The 17,317-nt window shown below is 43.5% G+C and overlaps 1 protein-coding gene across 2 annotated transcripts; it reads left to right on the top strand.

Moving 5' to 3' along the window:
- Positions 1–142: 142 nt before the first annotated feature.
- Positions 143–15,362, top strand: tasorb (transcription activation suppressor b). 2 transcript variants are annotated; one of them, XM_085144542.1, is made up of 23 exons: positions 143–557; positions 1,873–2,018; positions 2,141–2,233; positions 2,345–2,417; positions 2,712–2,803; positions 2,924–3,058; positions 3,285–3,409; positions 3,549–3,580; positions 3,945–4,050; positions 4,279–4,382; positions 4,615–4,724; positions 5,135–5,207; positions 5,327–5,401; positions 5,557–6,435; positions 6,804–7,114; positions 7,230–7,332; positions 7,431–8,383; positions 9,768–9,890; positions 10,673–10,832; positions 10,936–11,044; positions 11,159–11,337; positions 11,461–11,595; positions 11,857–15,362. In XM_085144542.1, exons 1-23 carry the CDS (start codon positions 254–256, stop codon positions 13,092–13,094), a joined length of 5,658 nt encoding a protein of 1,885 aa, XP_085000668.1. In that variant the 5' UTR covers positions 143–253; the 3' UTR covers positions 13,095–15,362. The 2 variants fall into 2 exon arrangements, with proteins under 2 accessions (XP_085000668.1, XP_085000666.1); XM_085144540.1 differs by having other exon boundaries at positions 11,854–15,362.
- The last annotated feature ends 1,955 nt before the right edge of the window (positions 15,363–17,317 follow it).

Below are 17,317 nucleotides of genomic sequence, written 5' to 3'. Positions count from 1 at the left end.
TGCCACCCTGTTCCCTCCACACACAGCCAATCAGACGGACGGTCACCGCGTCATGTGTTGCAGTACGCCTATCGGTCGCTGGGTGGCGCGGATTCCCTCGTATGTAAACAGTGACGGCAGCGTTTTGCAGTGGTGGAGAAGACCGTGTACGTCATTTTCACAATGGCGGAGGCTGGGTGAGGAGGAGAGTGTGTATGTACAGTGTGTAATCGTCAGAGCTACATTGTCTTTAATACGTGCACGGTGCCCGAAAATGGCCCTGAACCCCAGCGCGGTGGGAAAAAGGGACTCAGAGTATACCGAGAAGACGGATCTCCACCCGAAAGGTGGCGAACCCCAGAAGAATTCAGCCGCCACCTCGGCCACAGCCAACCAAAATGGCGATCAGCCTGGATGTGGAGATAGTGTAATGCCCGAACAAGAAGCCCCTGAGCGGCGGAGGAGCATGCAGGCGGACGCTCGGAGCTTCAGCAGTTCTCCTCTGCCTGCCCAGAGATCGACCGATGAGCTGCCACGGAGAAATTTCCAAATCCCGAGGAAGATACGCGAACGGAAAGGTGGTGCCATATCGCAGCTATTTTGAACAGAGCCTGTCCTGTCTTTCATAATTCTGCTGCTGCATGTTGCTAGCCTGCTAGCTAGCTACCTGCTTTCGCCAGTTTTATTGGTTTAGCTGAAGGTTTGCGAACATTTCGGCTTCGGACTAGATTACCATGCTGCAGTTTGAGCAGGCGAATAATGTCGGTTGGCGTAGCGTTTGTTTGCAGGCATGCTGCTAGCTGTGGTAGTCCAAGTTAACCAGCGGGCAGCAACGGTGCAGCGAAGGCGCCACTTTGAAAGACTGGCCATCTGAAAGCACACCTTGTTCCGTTTCCTCATCCCTACCCGGCACCGTAGTGCTGCTGAGTAATACAGCAGGAGTCATGAGTGGTTTGCAGTCATCACCTGACAACATGTGGGTGTCTCTTTGACCTCAGTGAAGGGCACGGATTTATCCACCCCACACGTCCATCCCGGAGTGTTTTCATAGCACCATGGTTCATTTGGTGGGGCTGCCCACCCCTTAACCCAGCTTGATGTCGCTGGCATTTCAGAGCATCAGTTTTGCACTTCACCTGAGTACCCCTGAGAGCATTACTCTGTGCATCCACCTACCTACGTTACACCCGCCCTTCCACTTCCTTCTTGCAGAAAGGTGGATGGGCACTGTTGGTTACATTTTCCGTTTCTGTTATTTGGATATATGCAAAGTCCTGTTGAAGTGGCACTACAGGTTGCATAAGTAATTTATAAAGTGTGTTAGTTTCCTAACAGCAATGAGGTACACTGGGCTGCCCCAGTACCCCGTCTCCAGCCTTTTGATCATCTTGGCTGACAGTGGAGAGGTTTACTATCTGTTATCACACAGGCTGTTGACATTTCATTCAGGTTGTCTGCTAGTCATGGTTTCACTTCTTTGCGTGAGTTTGGATTCACTTGATAAACCTTATGTAAATAAATGCAGGTACTAGACTTCATCCACTGTGTCAGTGTAGCTGCCAGGATTGTTAAAAAAAAAAAGCACTGGTGTTACGTGCAACATCGAATGTCCTTGGTTATTTTGTATATTTAATATTTCAAATGATAACATGTGACATTCATATTCAGCTAAAGCCTAAGAAGGAACCGTATGCTTTAGACTTAACTCTTACAGCGAGGTTGTCTTTTAAATGAGGGAAATAGTTGGTTATCAGTTTGGTGTGGCTGCCTCCTGCAGGTTAAATTTCAGTTTAAAATGTGACTTTTCGAAGGGATCGTCCTCTGCTCAATTGCTCAGTCCTGCAAAGTGCAGATGGGAAACGCTAATCCGCTGATTCGCTTCTCTGTGTGCAGGCTTGTACCAGTTTCTCCCCCCCGAGAGCCGGGAGTTTGAGGACCTCGTGAAGATCATCTCCTCGTTTTACCTGGACGCATCATCGCGAGGAACCTTCACCTACTGCAAGGCCAGGCTAATTCACAATGAGCTGCTGGAGAAGGAGGTCAGTTGTCAAGTTTCTGGATAAAATGGCAGGCAATTTAAATAACTGTGCTGAAGAAATGTTAAATATTGCGAGGTTGCCCCCATGTCTAATTTACTGTCTGCTCGCCTTTTCTTCGTCAGTTCATAGAAAAGCGGAGAGAGATGAAGCAAGAGGGCCGGACCGAACAAGAACTCGCTGAGTCGTACTGCTTCCTTTTCCCAGACAAATCCAAGGTTGGCCTGCTGGCAAAACCTCACTCATATATGCAGAAGGATATTGACAAATTGGGAAAGCGCGGAGGTTTTTGACTTGCTTCTGAGCTTTGCCTGTTCTGTGTTTTCCAGCTCCAGTGGATCTGTGAGAAGGGTTTATCAGTTGGACACTGTAAGATTAATACACTAGGAAATCCATCAGTGGGTAAGCCGGGTGCTCCCATGTTGCTGTTATATGAAAATGGGCTTTGCAGAATAAATAGTCGAATTCCTTTTTATTTTACTTATCTGCAAGTTTCACAAGCATTTTACAATTGCCTCTGAAGTCTAAGGTAATGGCTCTTACATATGCAATAATATATTAGTCCAATGTTTATTACGTACTTTGTTTTCGGCTACATCGTTTCTCAGTAATATTAACAAGCGTCAGCAAGTAATTGACATAAACGTAGCCTATTACAAATGTTTTCCCTTAATTTGTTTTTTGTAATCCTTGTAGGTGTTTACCTCTCCAAATATTCCGATTTGTTACAAATCAATCCTTTTGAAGTGGGCGCGTTTGGAGACATGATCATTTTTAAAGTTATGAGGGTATGGATATCTTATCTGTTTTTTGCTTGTTCTGTTTTTTTTTATCTGTTTTTTTTAGAGCTTTGACAGTTCTCTGTTTCCATTTGGACTTTGAGTCAGTAGTTGCATTTTGTCTCTCAGGGACGAATAAAGCACATCCACGAGAACACGCCGAAGAATGCAATCGAATCTTCACCCAAGTTTGACTGTCACTTGTCCAAAAGTGCCAACAGGGTTACATCTCTGCTGTCTTACAGGGCTTTTGAGCTCACGCAGGTAAGTGCTGGTTCCTCTTTATTACCCTGTTTATTTAATCTGGTGTTCCGTCGCGCATTAGCCAGGTTCTCTAAAAGGTCCCTTCCTGTTAAAAGAAAGTTCTTCCTCCCCACTCTCAGCAAATGCTTGCTCGTAGTGGGTAGCTGGGTTCTTCCTGTGTAATCTTGCGCAATTGTTGTTGGGATCTAGTGCTGTGTTTTAATCCGTCTTCATTTGTGTGTTGCAGCAATATTTTTTTGAGTTTGCATTTGATGAGATCAAAGCGCGGCCCAGGCACGTGTGCCCCTACGCTGTGGTTTCCTTTCAGTACAAAGGCAAGGAAGCTGCAGCAACTCCTATGGCTGCACACAGGTACGTAATCCCGCAGGAAATGGTAAAACCCAGAAAGCATTTCTAGGCCGTTGAAGTTTAAAAAAAAAAAAAAAGAAAAAAAAAAGTATTACATCTCCGCTGAGTTTGTAAACAGCCTCTATGTTTTGCTCTTTAACAGGTTTAACACTATTTCCTCAGAAGGAAGTAAAGGTAAGGGTATTTAAGATTTTCTTAAATGTAATCAAAGAAATTGGCTTCTTTTGTGTTGTGTTAAAATAGTGCCACGTGTGTGTAAACTTGATAATATATGATGTGGGTCTGTGCAATAAGAGAAAAATCTATTATGTGCTATGACATGACTTAGGCTAGATAAACAAATACTGAAGTGGGGCTATAAGATGTATGGTTCATGTGTCTTGCTGCTAGCTTTTAAGACACCAAATGTGTCTTGAAATGAAGCAGCAGTTACAAAAAGTTATGAAGTATCATGCCTGGTGTCTGTGTAGGTTCTCAGTTATCCAGCTCACGCTAGTCTCAGGAAGAATGTCTGATGTTTGACTTCTGCCTGTTGCAGGGAAGAGCTGCTACACTGTGTGGAGTGGTCCACTAGTGAACAAGGGCCAGGAGTTGTTCCCCATCTGTTTACGATCCTCCCTGCGTCCTTACCTTCCTTTCAAACTGTGAGTAAACTTTTTCCCCTCTCATGCAAGTCTTAACAAAAGGTCCACAGTGCTACTGGACTTTTCTTTGTTAATCATTAAGGACACTCTTTGCTACACAAGGTTTTTTATGTGCTGAACTTTAACTCTTTGCATAATTTGTAGGAGAGGAGAAAAAGCTACAATGTCCTGTTTTGTTGTTCTTGTTGTTTTATGTTTTTTAATAATGTAACATGTGTCCCGGTGCAGGCCTGAGAAGTTGGAGGTGAATCGGGGCATGCAGCTAGAGCAGGTGAAGCGAAAGATTCCCTCAGTGCTCTTTTCCTGGGATACCTACAGCGTCTCACGGGAAGGTTAGTCCAGAACACACATTTGTTTCTCCCTTTTTTTCCTCTCATAATGATCATAATGGCCCCTGGCATGTGGGCGGTTGTGCATTACTTGAAATTCTGTAAAGCTTTTCTAAAAGCATTCATGCATCATGAAGCCCGGCTGTCTCAGTAAAGTAGCTTTTGTGTGTGTGTGTGTATCATAAATGATTACATGTTGAGTAACGCATTCCCGCCTGCTTATTTCTGTCTGCAGTTATGAAGTGTGGGATGTCCTGCAGCCTGTTTGAGGTGGTGGACGGGAAAGGCAAACCAACCAGCGGCAGCTTGGCCGCTCTGGTCAACAAACTGGAGAGAGACCGGATGGTGAGTCACACACCTGCAGTTTATCCAGGTTCACTCAGCAAAATAAACACAACATTCTCAGGTTGTACAATATTCAGGTAAATAAAATGCTCCTTTCTGTTTTGACAACTTTGCATTTCTGTGCATTTGTTTGATACAATTAAGGAGGATCTCGTTTCATAAACAGTTCCATTTTCTCATTGCTTAGAAAACAGTGTAGGGTTGTCATCTGTCAAGCTGCCGTGCTAATCCTGTTCTATTTTGTTCAGTAATTTTAAACAAATAGCATAAACCTGTCAGTTTAGCACTCATTTACACACTGAGCAAATGAAATCCTGTCCAGAAACAGACTGGTAATATGATTGCTCCCATTATGCGATAATGATCTATTCCCTGGTGTTCTGACTGCAGCTTTTGCTTTTCTTCTTCAGGTGCTGGTGAAGTCCTTATTTGATAAAGGCTTTCTCTTCCTGTTGTCCTCAGCTCAGATGATTGAGTCCAAAGGTGCCAGAAAGCTTTATCTGCCACTCTCCTCTTGTAATTCTCTGTTGTGTGAGTTGAACACCTACTTGTTGCCTCCGGTGAGAGTTTGGTTTTAAAAAGGTTCTCTGTTTGTTTTCTAGAGCGGCGGGGGCGGGTAGAGAAGAACCTGCAAGCATTATTCATCTTTCAGGAGCCAAGGATGATCGTCAAGTACTGTAAGTCGTATTCTCTACATGCATTTTCTGACTGATCCCGAGTGCCAGCATCTCCGTGCAACGCTAAAGAATATTTCATTTTTGTTTATCGCTGTTATCTTTGTCATGCCGGTTTTTACACAATTCTGATGCGTTTTTTCCCCCCTGATTCTTAGCATCGAGGCTGTTCGAGCCAGAGCCGCTGACGGTGGAGCCTCAGCCGGCTTTCTTGTCATCCATGGAGTCTTTCATCCCCGCAGTGCACTACGGCCTGTTCAAGTTGCGCCCAAACCCAGGCAAGGACCTGAGCTCTGGGGTGGAGCGTCAGGCCACCGATTACCTAACTCGTATGGATTCGGGCACAGTGCGTCCATTCATTCTACCCGACTACAAATATAATGTAAATGAAAGGACGAACCCCGTCACAGCACCCAGACCCAAATGTAACATGGATGCTGTGCTGCGATCGTACGTTCACAACCCCGCAAACTATATTTTACCTCTGAACAAGGCGAAGGACATCATTGAACGAATACGGAACCCTGCACCCGTACCCGCACCCGCTCCAGCCCCAGTGGAATACAGCCCTGTTTCTGACTGGGGCGGCTCGGACAGGGGCTCGGACAGAGCAGAGAGACCCTCAGAAAGGCTGTCCCAGGAGAGGGCGCCTTCAGAAAGGCCAGCCCAGGAAAAACCGCCAACTGACAGCAGCAGCGGCGGCAGTAGTATTAGTAGCAGTAGCAGTAGTAGACGGAGGCCAGGGGTGGCCCATTCAAACGGAGCCCAGATGCAACACAAGCCTCACGACGAGTCCCAGCCTCAGCCGCAGAGGTTGCGGCTGTCCCAGAACGAGTACGATAAAGACAAAATGAAACAGCTGCTTAAGCTGATTCAGCTTCATAAGAAGGCACTCGTGAAGGATCCCGGGAAGGACCGGGGGGAGGACGGCGCCTGGGATGCCAACAGTCTGAAAAGGAAATTTGAAGGGGACGAGAGAGGAGGCGCGAACAAACATCAACGCACAGATCAGCTGAGCAACGGGGAACCCAGCAGAGGTGAGGCGCGCTGCAATCACCCGTGGAGCAGGATTTCAGTCGTAGAATTTAAGTCACAGCCAATTGAATGAATTAATGAATATTTTATTAGTTTCACAACACAGACTGATTAGTTCTCAGAAATTGAATAACTTAAATACATTTTTAAACAGGTTCATTTCAAGATGCATGTCTTTTTGTCGCTAACCCAGGGGGCTGTTTGAATATCTGTGCACACTGAGAAGAACATCCTAAAGCTGAAAAATAACCTATGTGCTGAAATGATGAGAGGGTTTCCGAATAACCTCAAGTTTATTTTGGCACATCTGTATTGCAGTTTCAAAACGTGCACTACTGCTAACTTATCTGCCTTACTTGTGTCCCACTAGGTGCACAAGGGGACGACCTTGTGGATGAGGGTGGGCAGAACGAAAATCTGACAGCAGTGATGGAGAGCATGGGGATCTATGACACCGACCTAAGGGCCCGTGGCAACACCAATACCTCAGCCGTCAGCGAGACCCAACGCCTTCTCAAGATCCTCCTGGCCACACTCAATAAAGCTGTGGCTCAGGGTTCAGTGTCTGCAGACTCGAATCACGGTGAACCATCAACAGGTTCAGGAAGGGGGGAACCCGTTTACCACGACCCGGACCATAGGAAACAAAACGAGCCTCCGTCACAAACGAACTACGCCGAGGTGAGATGTAAACAGCTGATAGGGTTGTTATTTTGGAATATTTTTTTCCTATCCAAAGATGAATAAGTATTTTATTGTACTTAAAAATATCTACTGGTGTGTTCTCTCTGTGCAGGAGGACATGGACTGTAGCCCAGGTAGTCCATTCAGCCCGGGCTCCCCACCAGAGCAAAGACGCACAACAGAAAACCCAACCTGGGATATCCCCGCCAACGAAGGTACCTGAAAGCAATGAGTTCACACAGTCATCAATCTTTGAGGCATGTTTGTGCTAACAAGGCATCACCGTGACTAATTTCATATCTGGCTTCCTCAGACAAAGCGCAGCCATTTAATGAGCAGAAACCCGAGCCGAAGCCCGAGCCAAAACTCGAGCTGAAGTCCGAGCCGAAGCCTGAGCTGAAGCCTGAATTGAAACCCGAACTGAAGTCCGAGCTGAAGCCTGAGCCAAAGCCTGTGCCAGTGGCTGCGCCAGCGGCAGACATTGACCCAGAGCCCAAAACGCCTGCCGTTGTGGAAGTAAAAAAGATGCCTAAAGCCACGCTACCTGCTGTAGAGGAAGTTCCATTCAGGCCCTCCATCAGCTTGGACACAATACTAAATCAGGAAATTCATAGTCTCTCTTCTGACATTAAAAATATCATGCACACACAACACATCAACTATACCTCGCAGCTGACCCCGCGGTTGCCTCCTCGCCACTGCTGGGTGCCCAGCAGCTGCTTCTCACACTTCGTTGTGCCCTACGTCTCCCCTGTCCCCATTCAGGGGCACGTCAAAGCGCTGTGTGAGAAGATGGACAAGTTGATCCCAGCCCCACCTGCTCCTTCCAAGGTCACTTCTCCACCTCCCCCATTGACAACATCTAATCTTACTACCCCACCCCCTGCCCCCATCCTGACCACCAAAACGAAAGCAGAGCCCTCCCTGTCAAAGAGCACCGCCTCCTCACAGAGCAGTAAAACAAGCGCCATCAAAGAGATGACATCCACTAAGATTAAATCGGAAGCCCCGTCAGCAGAGATGGGGGGAGAGGTCTACTCTCCTTCTCAAGTCACAGCGGAGTCTCCGGAGCAGAACTCACAAAACCCAGGCGCAGCTTCTGGCAGTGGGCCTGGCCTGCTAGCCGGCAGCCTGATTGGTCAATTGAAACCCGAAGTTTTCAGCAGCCTGGTGGAGATTTTTAAGGACGTTACCAAGAATACAGTTAAATTTTACATCTATTCTGGAGACGAGGGGGAGGAGAGCGCTGTCTGCAAGGAGATCAAGGTACAATGTATTATGTCATTATGTTTGTAAAGATTATTGATTAACCACAGGATTCTATAAATAATTCATTGCATCTGAACCTATTGCAGCTACAATACAGTCAGTCAGTAAAAAGACAGACGGTAATAACAATGACGCTGAGGAAATTGAGTTGAAAGATAAAAGCAGAAATAATCTTATCTAACTTCTGTTTTTTTGTTTGTTTTTTGTTTTTGCATCTGTTTTGGGGGCATCTCAAAATATAAATAAGAGGTGGAAAGAGTCTGTAAATCTGCAAAGGTTTAAAACAAAAACAGTGGCATAGTTATTTTCTATACAAGTCTAGGATTTCCAATATTTCACTGCTTAAATGTCACAGTCATCATCATCAGTCATAATATAAAAAGATGGATGTCATTTCCAGGTCAGCAAACATCAGTGCTTTAAACATGCATTTTCTCTAATGACCAGCAGAGGGCAATTCTTCTGACTGCTAAGAGATTACATGCTATGTAGAAGTCAATGGGAAAATAGCTCTTGGCTACATTGCTCTGTGACCTCAAATGGGTTTATCTGTTCAGGCATGATTTCCAGGTCACGTCTAATAAACTGTGAAGTTCATTTTATAAATTATGGTCATTATTAGGGTCAAGAAGGAGGATATCCAGGGTTTGCTCATTGGCTAATGACTTGTGAGTAGTCATTAACTAATGAGTGCACACTGTCCTCAATCCTTAACACCCCTAGTTGACATCTAAAGTGTTACCATTTAGGAAGAACTACTTAACAATGTTACACAGAGCTCCAGCGGTTACTTGATGATTTGATAATGAGCAAAAAGTTTAGTTTTTTTACTCAAAAATGCCAAATGTTTTCAGAAAAAGGCATTTGCTGTTTTCATTGTCGTGTGTAATAGTCTTCAGATATCATTAGCTGCTGGAGTGTGAATCAGACATATAACAAGCAAACTGCAAGCAGTGTGGGCTCATTAAAAAAGATGGAAACGCACTTTTTCAGGTTTTTATGGCTAAAACTAATATTTTGGAGAAAATTGTAAGAATTCGGCAATGAAAATCGTAATTGGTTGCAGCAGTAATGGTGTTGTTACTGCCCATTTTACATGTTTTTTTTTTTCACTTTCTTCATTACTATTTTTTTTTTTCTTTTACTGGAACCAGAGAGCTCATGTTTATTCTTCAGAGGGGATGCATACCATGAGTGCAAATACAGGTCATTGTGGGAATGTGCAAGGCTGCACTAGCTTCTCTTTGTCACTGTGGGTTCATGTCTTAGTGCTCAGCTCTTTCTGTATCTGTCAGTCAGTCGGTACTCGCATGTGTAAAAGAAGAAGACACATTCATCTGTCTGTCTCTAACAATCTCATCCTCTCCTGTCTGTCACAAAGGAGTACTTGAAAAGTCTTGGCAACAGTGAGTGCAGCCCGCAGACATTTTTGGAAAACAGCAGCAGTTTGGATAAGCTCCTCATCATCATTCGGAACGAGGACATCGCAGCACATGTGCATAAGGTACAATCGCCGCCCGTTATCCTCCCTCCAGTCGCTCACATCCAGATTGTAGTTCGGATGAATCAGCACCTGCTGAGGCAGGTAGCGATAAAACATAAATAATGGGAAGTTTTACATCTCCCGCAGAGTGCTGTTTTTCGTCTTGTTGCCTGTTATTTACACGTTCTATTTAGTTATAGTGCTGCGGAAAGGTTTTAGAGCCAATAGCAAAGCGAGGATGCTTTTAAAATATTATCATGAATTATTTCTCTTTAATTTACTTCACACAGTGCAGTAAACAAAACTACCAAATAACTGAGGATCAGTATTCGCAGTGAGCACCCTTTTCCTTTAAAACAGCACCAGGTCTCCTACATATACATATCTATAAAAACTCACTCAGCTTTTAAGTTTTGGGTGGGTTTTTTTTTTTGTTTGTTTAGTAGTGTCCCTCCTTGAGAAAATCTCAGGCCAGCTGCTAACAGATCAAAAAATATTGGCGCCAATTGCTCTGTTGAGTTGGAGATGGCTGGCTGGAAAACATTTAAAATCGCCTACACTTTATACCATCTTGTTCTTATTAATGCTGTAAATAGTTCTTAATAACACTGGCTGTCTGTTGTTTTGGGTCTCAGTGATTCTGAAGAATCAGTTTGGGATTAGTCAGACACTTCCCTGATGCTAAACGATTTAAATGCTGGACCTTATATTTCAAATGAAAAGATGTGTAATCTGGAAACTATAAAAACAACTTAATGTTTGGGGAATTAAAAAAAAACCTCACTCTTTCCTTTATTATGCAGATCCCGGCTCTGGTGTCTTTGAAAAAGTTGCCTTCAGTGAGCTTTGCTGGAGTGGACAGTCTGGACGATGTCAAGAACCACACTTACAATGAGCTCTTTGTGTCTGGCGGCTTCATGGTGTCTGATGAGTTTGTCCTCAACCCTGATCTTATCACGCAGGGTAAGTCGTGTTTTTCTTTGTGTGGACTGTACAAGGTCCAAACAAATATTACTCGACTAATGCTTGTATTGCATGTTGAACTTGTATTGTGTGTTTTGTCCAGATCGTTTGCAGGGACTGCTGAAGTTCCTGGAGGAACAGAGCACCCCTGAACACCCCTGGCAGTGGAAGGTTCACTGCAAGTCCCAGAAGAAACTTAAAGAGCTTGGGAGGTCAGTATCTCAGTAAGAGATTAGCGATAATAGCTGTATCCACATCAAAATGTTTGCCCATACTGGTTTTAACTGACCTCTGTATGGATCTGCTTTTGCTGTTGTTTCTTAAAGGTTAAACACTAATGCCATGGGGCTGCTGAATCTTCTGACAGCCTATCAGAAAAAGCATTTAGTGGAGTTCCTCCCGTATCACGAGTGTGACACGCAGTCGCGGCAGGCTCCAGATCTGGACTGCCTCATCAAACTCCAAGCTCAGCACACACAACAACGACACCTCATCTTCCTCACAGGTAATCTCACTTCACCCCCCCCCCCCCCCAAACAAAATCACCATTTCCACATGACTCGTTAAGATTGTATTACTGTTGTGTTAGCAAATGTCTTTTACTCACTGAAAACGCTCATTTTTACAGAGAGACCGTTTGAGATGTTCCTGCAGTACTCCAGAAACGGAATTGTGATAGCGAGCATTGACGATGTTATGAGCGGTTTCCACAGTCTCATCGGATCCATTAATCAGAACGAGCTTCCTACACCTCCTTCTACTGGTGGGTAGCATCAAAGAGGGCGCAGAACACAGAAACAGCAGAGTTCATGTTTTCTGTATAATCTCATTGTTTTGCTAAATTGCCTTTTTCTCCAGCCATCTCACCAGTTAAAGATTTATGTTCTGCTAGACAGTTTTTTAAAGCACTGTTGTTAATGCAGCCATAACACATTTGTTGATTATATCTTCCTTTCCACTTTTCCATTACTCTCCCACTTTCACTCTCTCTGTCTCTCTCTGCCCTCTCCTGGTCTCCCAGTAGTGAATGATGAGTGTGTGGAAGAGGAGGACATGTCATTAGACTCTGATGATGGCGAGCCACCAACCATATTAGATCCTCCAGAGCAAAAGCAGCAAGTTGCAAAGAAGCCTCCGCAGCCACCCCTGCCAGAGAACGAGTTTCGTCCTCCGCTCCCAGACCAGCAGACCACCCCTGAGACGACGCCTACACTGTCTAACTACAGTGCTTTCAAAACAGCCATCTCTCAGTTCAAAGCCACGAACCAGATAGGCATAGGCTCTTCAGACATTGGCAGCTTGTCACCGGGAGGTTTCCCTGTGAATCCCCACCAGAGCTTCCTGTGCCCTTCGGCCTCGTGGTCATCATATACGGGTTCCTCTAGCTACACGGCCTCCCCAGCCTATCCCGCCTCCCCCTGCAGCGGCACACAGGAACCTCCAACCACAGTTTCTTCCGGAGCCCCAACCCCGCCTGTCATGCCCGCAGCAGGACCTCTAGCTAACCTGGCCTCCCTCCCCTTGGAGGTCAAGCCTCCCCCTCCCCCTCACCTCATGATGCTGGGTCATGGATATAGCTCGGACGTTGGAGGAGCGGGAGCTGCTGGGACCTCTCCCCTCACCACCACAGTCCCCTCCTTTACTGACCATAATGACGCCACTCAGCCAGGTTTCATGGCTGGGACTCCTAAGAATGCTAGTGGGACCCCCAATCAACCGGACAGGACACTCAGTGGACCTGGGGACGGGGTATGGGGGACTGCAGGGACCACAGCCTGTGACAATGCAAGCAACCCGGGCGTGGTCCCACCTGCCCCGGTGGATCCCAGTGGGCTCGCTAAGACTGGAGAAGCCGTTATAGGCAGCACCCCTTGTAGTCAGGGGGTCAGGACTCAGGTGAATTGTGCTGACGGCCTCGGTGCATCTGTGGGTATTCCCACAGTACCCACAAGGGGGGGCTCTGTACTCAGACCTAAGCTGCCTCCACATCCAATGTCTGGTGTGGGCTATGGCAGTATAGGTTGCATGCCGCCACATATGGATCACAGGCCAATGATGGGTGCTATGGGCCCGGGTTCTTTAGGAAATTATCGAGGGAGAGGAGTCCCACCTGTAGGACTATGGCCTCGGCCTGGGCGAGGGCACGAACGAGGCGGTGGGACTGGAGGTGGACCCTGCTCTTGGGGTTACCCAGCAGGCAGGGGTGGGCCACCAAATTATTACACAGACTATTCATATTCTCACAATTATGCCCCTGAATAGACAATCAACATGATTCAAGAGGCAACACAAACACCATACACCAGAGACTAAGTGCTGGCTGAATGTATATATTTCCTTGTCATAAATGCATTGATTTAAAGCAGAAAATAAGGATCCTGGTTTTCTACATTAATAAAAATTGATACAGGCAGGGTTGAGTGTCCTACTGTCGTGTAAACTGTCTGTACACTCTTTCCATGTGAGCTATTTGAGACCCTGTTCAAACCACTATATTTATATTTGCCAACAAATGTTAATGGCCTTCCAGCTTCTCCGAATTAATCATGTTCTGTTTGTCCCAGTTTGGAAACGGTTTGTGAACAAGGGGAAAGGCTGATATTTTTTTAAAGAAAAAAGAGTGAATGAAATTTCACTTTTGCTGTTGGTTTTCTTTTCTTTTTTTATTTTTATTTACACACTTGGTTGTCCAGAATTCTATGAAAAATAAAACATTTCAAATCTTGTGTGTGTGATGGGTTTGATGACAGTGTCAAACAAACCATTAAAAAGATAAATCCCAGTTGTCTTATTTTTATTTTTTTTTATTTATTTATTTTTTTGCCTTGGAACCTCTCACCAACCAAATAGTCCAATTTTCAGCATGGAGGTGGATGATGGAGTTAAAGTGTAATATTGACAACAGTGTGTAGAGTACAGTAATGGAATTAAAATACTGACATCAAATGTTATTGCTTGTGCTGGTGGATTTAGAGGGGTTTTTTTTAAAAAAGGAAGGAAACATTTCCTGACATTGACAGCATAACATCAAATAAATCTATTTTCTCCAGCACTTAAATCCTTTGAGGCTCCATACGGAGTGCAACTAGCTCTTCAACTCTGTCACAACCGAAAGACTCATTAAGAGGGTCGATGAGTGAGTTATCTCATCAGCTATCTGATAGAGGGGAACGCCAGGGGGCGCTGTTTGCTTTTAATGTAAGAAATGGGTTAGCAGCACCTTTTTCTCCAGAACCTCATTCCAGTTGTGCCATGGAAGCTTAGGGAAATGTGAAAATAAGTTCTTCCTGCTAAATCAATTATGGCTAAGACCCGTCACACAAATGCTGAGCAAGATGTATTTTTATTTTTTTTTTTTAGCAACCTTCTCCACACGGTTATTTATACTTAAAATAACCACTATAAATGCAATATTGAGCGGAGTTCTGAGGCTTGTATGCCTCATAGAGGTATGCTTGGTTCTGGAGCATGAAGCACAAACAACAGACTGACTTCTACTGATTTTTAAAGGGACATAAACATTACACAAAATAAAAAATTGACTATGCTAGTTATAGAAAAAAATTGAATATGCTGCTGCTGCAAGCCTTTGTTGGTTGCTGCTAAGAGTTGTAACGAAAAAAAATCAAAGAAGATAGCTGAGGTTTGTAAAAATGATCATTTCAAGCAACTCATAGAGGTTAAAAAATTAAAAGGTTTGAAGTTAGGTTTTTATTTTGAAAATAGGACATTTAATTAAAGCACGGCCTAAAAAGTAGCTTGAGACTTTTATTTTGAAATCTCCACAGAAATAGTTTTTAAAAAATAAAAATAAAAACATGACATTTTAAAGCATTAAATTGGGATATTTTATTTTAAAACGTTTTTCATAATTTTAAGCAGCTACTTTTCTTAGAATTGGACACCGTAAACTGTGCTAAAGCTAACGTGTTGCTAACAGTAGCTGCTCGTTCCTGGCTAATCGATTCATGTAAGTCTTTACTCAAGTTCCCTCGTTCCCCTTAGCTTGTTTGTTCGTGGAAAAAAATATCTGACTCTTAAGTTATCTGCACAGAGAGCAAGTAGAGTAGGTCTTGGTGCATTTTCTTTCAAAGAATGTGGTCAACACAATGAATAAACCTGAACAGAAAAAAAGGTTTTGGCAAAAACAAAAATAACAGGTTAGTTTTAGCTGAAACGTGTTAAAATGCTCTCATCCACTCTGTTTGTCGTATTTTTCATGAGTTTGTCACCAAGAGCCATTTTGGAGCGCAACTATGTGCATTTAGTCCCTAAAGTAGAGCCTGTATGAGGTACTTGACTGAAGCACTTCCGTTTTATTCTTCTTTATACTTCCAGTCCCTCCACTACATTTGACAACTCTCATTGCTTTTCAGACGAAAACAAAGCCTGGTTTCTACACCCTGTCACATTCAGAAAATCTAGGAGTGAAGTCTCCACCACCCAGAAAAAAGATATTTCCACTCTCAAGCTGTCAGTTGGTTTCCATTTAGATAACTGTTTGAGAGGCAAAGATGAAGAGGAGGCAAAGATGAACAGGAGTCAAAAAAATGAACATAAACTTGGATAGCAGAACTTTGCTACCCCATTAATCATCTCTCAGCACTTCAGCTTTATCAGATAAAACTACCCAGCCTTGTATAATAAAGTAGCACACTGCAGCAGGTTCAAGAGTAAAATGTTTGGTAAAGCAGTGATGCATCAATATTAAAAGTCATAAATAATAATATTTCTGCCAGAGGAACCATTTTTTTCTGCAGAATCAGGACTTCTGCTTTTTTTTTTTTTTTTTTTACCTTTTGGTGCTTTCAGTAAGGCGATTTAGGTACAATTCAGAATGGAAGAACTTTTACTTAGTATTTCTTAAGCTGATATTTTATCACCCAGCGCAGGAAGAACATTTCAGATCTTTTATTTAAGCTAAAGTGCCTGTACTGCACTACACTTAATATTATTAATAAAATACTTTACAACTAAAAGTCCTGCATTGTCGTAGTTACAGAAATAAGAAAGTAAAAATAAAAATGGATGTTAAAGTGAGTTAATGATGCATTTTATAATATTGCTTAATATTTTAATTTGAATGTGAAGCCGTTCTGGTGTGTTTGACCATAAGAGAAACTTAACACCTGCATCTGGATAAGCAATAGACGGACCTAAGAATAAAGGAACTGCACCAAATCTATGCTAAAATGTAATATTTCTCTCTGAAATGTAGTTAATTTGAAAAATAAGTCATCTTAAATTTGTACATTCTTGAGGAAATGTGCATCCCACCTCTGTTGGTATTTCAGTTGAAAATTCTGATCTGAATAGATCTTTTACCACTAAATGTGATCATTTTGAACATAATACACTTGATTCTTTAAAATAATTTTCATTGGGTTATGGGACACTGTGGAAGAAAGAACCAGGTCAAAAGAAGTATGTATTTCCATTGCTTTATAATTGATCCTGTGGGTTCAGTGAGCAGCAGAGATCTCTGGGTTTAGGTGTTACCTTGTAGATGTGCCTTTGCAGGATGTAGGGATTTGGGCCAGAGTCAAACTTGCCTCTGTTCATGAGCAAGTGTAACTCTCATTACCTGACATTATGGAAGACCCATTCCTCCTTCCACTGCAGTTTTTCTTGTCTTTAGTTTGCAGCCTAAAGGCAACATTGCAAACATTACATTAGAATGCAGCTTGACCAGAGAGAAGTAATATTGCTTAAAGACGGCTTTTTTTTTATGAAGCCCTTTGAGGCGATGCACAAAACAATGTAAACAACACAGCAGAGGAAAAAATGTAATCCAGTGCTCTTTTATGAGTCTCCGTCAATCACATATAGCTACATTAAGATTATAAATGTAGCCAACATGGCGATACCATAACGACAGCCTTGCAGGCAACACTATGAGGCTGCACTTGGACACAGCAGAAGTTCTAGCTACATTCATGTGAAAAAAAGTTTTCACACTATTTTGCGCAATCCTCTGAAAATCTAAACACACTCTCACTGCATCCTTAGGATCTAAGTGGGTAAATAGCAGAGAGGGGCTGCCAATCAAATTGACTTGGTTAACTGATAGTCAACAAGTGTTGACACCTGTGTAAAATCAGGTTTTGGTAAGAAAATATTTTGCGCTGCTTTCAAATTGGTCCTGTGAAGAAGCCACTACATGTAGTAGCTCTGCGGGATGTGCAAAATAGCTGAAAAAGAAAAGAGTGTTGCAATAGCCCAGTCAAAGTTTAGACCTTAACCTGATTGAAATGCTGTGGGTGGGACCTTAAGAGAGCTGTACATTAACCAATACCTGCAATTCGCAATGAACTGAAGCAATATTGTAAAGAATAGTGGGACAAAATACCTCCATAAAATGATGTGGATTTAGGATAAAGCCATATAGAAAACAATTGCTTCCAACTGTAGGTCTGCACAGATAGAGCCCTTTTTCTCACATGACTGTGCATGCTTACAAAGATAATGCTAGCTCGCTGACGTTA

This window comes from Neolamprologus multifasciatus, chromosome 20 (assembly GCF_963576455.1).
Source record: "Neolamprologus multifasciatus chromosome 20, fNeoMul1.2, whole genome shotgun sequence".
NCBI lineage: Eukaryota > Metazoa > Chordata > Actinopteri > Cichliformes > Cichlidae > Neolamprologus > Neolamprologus multifasciatus.
The sequence above is the reverse complement of the archived record's forward strand: the minus strand, read 5'-3'. Positions and strand labels throughout refer to the sequence as shown.

What these genes read in the sequence shown, in the direction of transcription:
- tasorb (XM_085144540.1), top strand. Translation starts at nt 254, where the DNA reads ATGGCCCTGAACCCCAGCGCGGTGGGAAAAAGGGACTCAGAGTATACC. An exon ending in ACTCCTATGGCTGCACACAG is followed by an intron (nt 3,410 to 3,548) that starts GTACGTAATCCC and finishes GCTCTTTAACAG; the next exon opens with GTTTAACACTATTTCCTCAG. An exon ending in TTCCTCAGAAGGAAGTAAAG is followed by an intron (nt 3,581 to 3,944) that starts GTAAGGGTATTT and finishes TGCCTGTTGCAG; the next exon opens with GGAAGAGCTGCTACACTGTG.